Genomic DNA, 6,807 nt, shown 5'->3' with positions numbered 1-6,807 from the left:
ACTTTCAACTAAGAGAGCCTTGCCATTCTTGTGTTCTCGATTTGGACATTCATAGGCATAATGTCCAACCTTACCACATTTATAACACACGACGCGAGACTTATCTTTTGTGCTAGCTATGGGGTGCTCGCTATTATTTTCTTGTGGCTTATTGTCATATTTTTTGACTTGAAAGAGGTTTCCTCTCTATCTTGATAATTTTTCATGCCTCGTCCTCACGACGGGCGGAATTTACCTCGTCCACGATTTCCAAACTGTTGGCCACGACCATGTTCATTGTCGTGTTGCGTGAAAAATAGTTTATCTTGATAATCAGTCACAGTTCCTCTTTTATACTTAATCCTTTCTTCAAAGGTTTTAAGCCTCCCGATTATATCATCTACGGATACACTGTCCAGATCCGTAAATTGCTCTATTGAAGCAATTATTTGCAAAAATCTATTGGGCATAGAGGTCAAGATTTTTCTTACTAATGTGGGCTGATCAAATTTTGCACCACAACTAGTCGCCTTACTAACAATATTTGTTAGTCTCGCTGTGAAAGAATCGATAGTCTCATCGTCTTTCATTTGCAACTTGTCAAATTCAGACTTGATGCTTTGCAACCGTGCCTGTTGTACTTGTGTTGCACCAAGATGTCTCGTTTTAAGTGTATCCCACACTTCTCTTGCAGTTTTACGTTCTGCCACTTGCAGAATTAGATCTTCTGATATAGTTTGAAACAAAAATGCAATTGCACACTTGTCTTTCTTGTCATCCGCACTTGTTTCACTAGTGGGATCTATCGTTTCCCAAAGACCATTTGCATCTAATATGATCTTCATTCGAATTGCCCATGTTGTATAATTTGTAGACTTTAACATAGGCATTGGTAATTCGCAAGAGATAATCCTGACTCTTTATCAGTCACAAGGGAATTCTTATCCTTTGGTATTTCCAACATGATCACCATTCAAGAATAATAATTATACACAAAGTATAAATTATACACAAAGTATAAACAAGGTTTTGGATAATTAAGCAACCTCTTAAACTTATAAGAACCGTCTTCAAAAGTTTACGGCAAACTCGGTTAAAAAAAATAACGAATCCGTATTCGTATATAATTAAACCACTACACCAACACTTACTATAATTCAAAGTGCAAATTGGCTTCCCTTTCGATCGATTCCAACGATCCGAACTCGGGTTTAATTTATCAAAAGATTATAAATCTTTAAATTAGGGGTAATTGGTCCAGAACAAATAAATAAAATCACAACGACGTGTTTCTATTTTTTCTTTTGTTCGAACTTAACACAACACAAACTTATCTTTTTGCTTGATTACCAACACCACAAACAAAAAGAAAGAAACAAAAAACAAAACTAGTTTATTTGTGATTTTTTGTGATTGGTGTACCAACAACCAGAAGTTTTGCCTCTGTTATTTCCACTACGCAAATGCTACAAATAAGCAATTAATCAAAATAGATTGTTTCTATTAATTTGTAAAGAAACAACCAACGTTTCTTCTTCGAATATATATGGACAAAAAAAAACAATCTGAGTCAAAAACAATTTTTCACAGATCAATTACTTTGGTCTTAAACAGAACACAAAAGTTGGTGTTTTCTTTAATTACCAATAACACACTTCATAGAACCAAAACAAATATGTTCTACAGATTATGAACACAACAAACAACAGATGCTTGTTCTTCAAATTTTATGAACACAATACAGTTTTGTGAATCTGTGAATCAAAACAAATCTGACTCTTTTCTTATAGCTTTCAATTTATTACCAGAACTAAACACAACAAACGTGTTTCTCAGATCAATTCAACGTTGCGATTTTCAACAGATGAAACGACAACCTAATCAATCGAATATGCTTCTTTCATAAACCTCTTTCTGAACAAAACAGAATCAATAATCACGAATATGTGATTCAAGGTTTGAAAGAAAAGTGATTTCGGTTTTTCTGTTGGTTTCTGAATCAATTCTGCAAACCCAAATCAATGTAGAATCCAAATCAAATCAAGAAAAAATCGTCAATTTCAATCTTCGATTGAGAACAAAAACGTCGCTCTGATGCCAATTGTTGCTCAGAATATAAGATGAAGATTGATAAGAATAATAATAATCAAACAACAATTGAATTGCTATAAAAAAGGATTCTTGATTTCATTGATTTCTTAGAAGTATTTATAGAACATCGTTCATGTCTTGTGACCTAATGCTATTTACAACTTCAACACTTCTAAAATACATAAATAATAAAACTAACTAAAATACAGTTTGAGACTTTGACATAACTAATCCCTAAACTTTACATGTGAGGGATTAAATCTAACATTATTCTGTATTATAGTAGCTTCTAACGAGGCCATAGCAAAATCACTTGCTAATGTGTACCTGTTTAAATGGGTCATGGCTGGTATGAGATGGGAAGAAATGGTGGACATCAAAGACGCCACATTTTTGGTAAATCTTGCTCGTGATTACGCTGTTTATTACAGCAATGTAATTACGTCTGAGTTAGGGGGATATATACACATATGTGATGAAATGGGAAAAATGATGTACTCGTACGATGTTGAAGATAAAGCCATTTCCCTATCTTCTATGACTTACCCAACAAGCCACGTATCATTGCGGGAATGCAGGTATTGCCTTAATTTATTTTGTCTTAACAGCATCATTTGCGTTTTATTGCTAGCATTGTGCAGTCCTAAAACCGATCATAATTATTTTGCGTAGCTTAGAAGGTGATTGTGAAGATTTTGAGTTAACACTTGGTTCTAAAAGAGTAGACAAGGATGATAAGATAGCTGCAAGATCAGTTATGGATGATGAGGTTGAGCTAAATGAATCCCGCTTGCTTAATCTCCCGTTTCATCTTTTGGTGACGATAATGGACCACAGTATTGGTGTTGAATACATGCCTTTTCTTGCTACATGCAAAAGTTGTCATTTAACAGCACCTTTGCTACAATGGAGCAACAAAACAGCGTTAAGGAGATTGCACAAGTATTCAGTAGTTTCACCATGGCTAGTGGTGGTAAACAAGAATTGGGGCATTATCACTTTTATGGATCCGATTTTGGTGACAAATACTTTAAGAAAAGACCACATGTATCCATCCGTGATGATAGAATGCGTTGTTCTAGGTTCGGATTGCTGTTGTTTTATAGCGACTATTCCATATTGGTGTTCTTTAACCCATTCACGGGTGATATCCGCAAGCTCCCCCCTGCCCGATATTATTTAGATACCTTGTGTTTCTCTATACCTCCTACTTCCCCTGACTGCATGGTTGTTGGATTTACAGAAGGAGGTAATGGTTCATGTGTTCTCATTCACTCTGTTGCTTGGGAACAAAGTTGGGTTATGATTCGTTTGGATTTTGGTGGTGCCACACCAGATCACTCTTCTTTTCCAACATTCAGTGACCGAGATCTTTATGTTTTAGGCGACAAGGGTGAAGTTTATGCTTTTAAAAATTTATTCAAATTAAAAGGTTATGGTTATGAGAAGGTTGCAGGTGCAACAACTTGTGAAGGAGAATATTTTCTTGTGAAATGCGGTCGACAATTTTTACTGGTCATAGCAGGCAAGTCTAGAGAATATGTTGAGGTATTCAAGTTGAATATTTCTGCAAAAGAGACGTGGGAGAATATATATTGTTTAGGAAGGTATATGATTTACATTTGTGGTACCACATGTCTATGCATTGAAGCTAAAGCACCAGAGATGCAGAACAAGATCTTCTTTCCACGACTGGATTCCAAGAATGGAAACGTAGTGTTCTATTCACTTGAAACACGCATGTATCACAGGTTCCATGGCAGCAAAAACATTGAAAAGGTTGTCGGGGTTGGAAGGGAAAATGTCTTCCCTCACGTGTGGATCGAACCAACTTGGTCCTAATGACTTGTTTCGTTTAGTATATTTATTTTCACTCTGAACCTTTTGCATCTTTTTTTTTTTAATTTATTCTTTGTAACTGATATGAATGCTTGAAATGAATTATCCCTGTGATATGCAATCTGTTAAGAGACAACTCTCACGTTTCCATTTATTTAATAATACTTTATGCAAACTAAATGCAAAAAGAAATGGAATTGATGATGGGTAATCCCTGCAAGTGGTGTGAGCTCAATCCTTGAAAGTAGAGGTGCACAAAATACCCGGTATACCCGTACGTACTTGACCTGTGAGTACGAACTGATATTGGGTTTTTCCTTGAACCCGTACCCGGAACCAAATCCTCCGGAAACGGTTTCATCTTTACCCGGTCAAAACCTGACCCGATCCGACTTGGTTTTGACTTTTGTTGACCACACCTGGAACCGGTTGCGGCTTCTACAAAATACCCGGTTTGTGCACCTCTACTTGCAGATGTATGGTTATGTGGTGGAAAAAAATGATAAAAGAAAAAAAAACATTTACAGAAAAACTTAAAAAACCAATCGAGGTGATGGTCACACGAAGACAACAGGTGTTGGAACTTGGATATTTATTTGCTTATTATAAGATTTGAAGAAAACTTTTAAGATTTCTTTTACTCATGTTTAAAAAAAGTATATTTTCAAAGAACCCTGTTATTCAAAATTGCTGCCCTTCGGTAACAAAACGGTATTGTAAGACGTGCTCAAAACAAAAAATACATAAATATTTTTTTAAGACAATTAAACCTTTTATAAACAACTAGACCTATTATATTATTAAAAAAACTTTGAGCGATGCAATGTCATGCTTATTTTTTTACCTGTCGCTAATTGACCTAGCGTGTTATACCCATATATGGCCTAACGTGTTATACCCATTAGTCTGGAAGGAAATGTCGAAATCATAGATCTTTGAATGCATCCAAAGAAAAATTGTACCCTCTCCTCTGCTCATGAAGAACATAAACCAATATTACACATACAATAAATACCTAAAACTTTATCAGTAACAAAATAAAATGTGCAATTATTAAATTCATATATTAGATAAAACTCGAGTTGTTGTATTTGGAAGATAAGAAATTCGGCCATCTTTGAAAACAAAATGGTCTCCATCAATCATTTCAAAGAAGACATCAAAATACAATTTTTTTTGGTAAAAAATAAGAGTAAACTAGTGGGGTTGGATAGGGACAAACGGTTCTCATTCTCTTTCTATAAGAATGATGTAATGGGTGCACATGTAATTTGGTGTATATGTTGTATTTTGTCTAGTGATTTGATCTTTCAATAAAATTAGCCGTTAAAAAAAAAAAAGAAGACAAAACTCGATCTTAACATGGATTTCATTGCTTTCCTCGTTGTGTCCCCAACGACTTCTTTGAAGAACACGTTGCCTGAAACTTTCTTGCAGTTGTCGTCAGCGACGAAGGCATGATGAACACAAAACATGCGTTGTCAACTAGACTGTAATCAATTTGATCGGAGCCTCCTGGTTTAGTGAGACATGGTGGTTTGTTGTTGGTTGTTCAAAACCGGTCGTCTAGACAGCGAAATAAGGCGTTGATGACGTTTTTAAATGACAAAATCTGGAATGTGAAGGATCATTTATGGAATTTCCCCTTCGTAACAAGTAACAACATAGGTAAAAACTAGTTACAAATGATTTCTTAATTTGATACTTGATTCAACTAATTTCCAAAACCATCCTAAATTTATAACCCATAACTACACCTTCCTGTTTCGTTGGATGTTTTCCGTCACAAGTCAATGCATAAAGTTACCATAATTCACATGAACAAGTATTATAATAACTATTTAATGTTGATTCCCAGAATGCAGTTCTCCCCTCAATACTAGCAACAACTTCATCATGCTGCCACATCAGCCCAAGAACCTAATTAACATCCTAGTTATCATCATTAGCAGCCAAATTTTCCATTAGAACTATGTTAACAACCTCCAAATCCAAAATCATTTATTAAACCAACAAAAAACCAATTTCTTTACTATTCTAACCTTCATTCAAACGTAGGCGTGACTACTAATTAATACAGCTATACCATTTGTACACTTAAATACCATATCTAATTAATTAAGGATTATAAATCGAATGAAGCTATGAATAAACAAATCTAAGCTCTTAAGCGTTTGACAAAATCACTAATCATTCACATGAGACTGTGTTATAAGCAAGTAATGTTTCAACGAAAATCTCCAGCTTCCTTAAGAGAGATCATAACTATACGAAGTAAACTGATGATTCCCAAAATGCAAATACCAGCATCAACTTGATCCTACTGCCACATCAGCCCATGAACCTACCATCCTAGTTACCATCAATTCATCACCCAAAATTTCCACTAGAGCTAACTTAACAACCTCCAAATCCAAATTCATTTATTAATCCACCAAGGAACCAATTTCTTGACTATATATTCCAACCTTCTTCATTCACTCACGCACTGTTTTCATATATAGGCATGACTCCTGATGGAAATGGTTAAACCATCTATGCACACTTTAATCCCAGAATCTAAATCTAATTGAGGATTCTAGATGGAATCAAGTTATGAATGAACAAATCTAAGCTCTTAGCTGGTGTTTGGCAAAATCACTAATCATTCACATGAGATTGTGTTATAAACATGTGCTGTGTTATTCATGAAAATCTCCAACTTCCTTAAGAGATATGATAACCATATGAAGTAATCTGTTGATTCCTAAAATGCAACTCACCCCTCAATACCAGCATCAACTTGACCCTATTGTCACATCAGCCCAAGAACCTAACTAACATCCTAGCTAGTAGTTATCATCATCAACCAAAACTTCCAGTACAGCTAATTAAATTAACAAAACCTCCATATATTAT

The 6,807-nt window shown here is 35.1% G+C and overlaps 1 protein-coding gene and 1 pseudogene across 1 annotated transcript; one reads left to right on the top strand and one right to left on the bottom strand.

Annotated features, from left to right (window-relative positions):
- Positions 1-215: 215 nt before the first annotated feature.
- On the bottom strand, positions 216-869 carry LOC143561601 (uncharacterized). The gene has a single exon (XM_077049635.1). The coding sequence runs from the start codon at positions 867-869 to the stop codon at positions 216-218; it is 654 nt and encodes a 217-aa protein (XP_076905750.1).
- A 1,543-nt stretch (positions 870-2,412) lies between these two features.
- Positions 2,413-3,912, top strand: LOC143561600 (F-box/kelch-repeat protein At1g57790-like; annotated as a pseudogene).
- The last annotated feature ends 2,895 nt before the right edge of the window (positions 3,913-6,807 follow it).

This window comes from Bidens hawaiensis, unplaced genomic scaffold (assembly GCF_021521415.1).
Source record: "Bidens hawaiensis isolate Kalapana, Puna unplaced genomic scaffold, B.hawaiensis_p1.1 tig00020749_1, whole genome shotgun sequence".
Lineage (NCBI taxonomy): Eukaryota > Viridiplantae > Streptophyta > Magnoliopsida > Asterales > Asteraceae > Bidens > Bidens hawaiensis.
The sequence above is the reverse complement of the archived record's forward strand: the minus strand, read 5'-3'. Positions and strand labels throughout refer to the sequence as shown.

What these genes read in the sequence shown, in the direction of transcription:
- LOC143561601 (XM_077049635.1), bottom strand. Translation starts at nt 869, where the DNA reads ATGCCTATGTTAAAGTCTACAAATTATACAACATGGGCAATTCGAATG.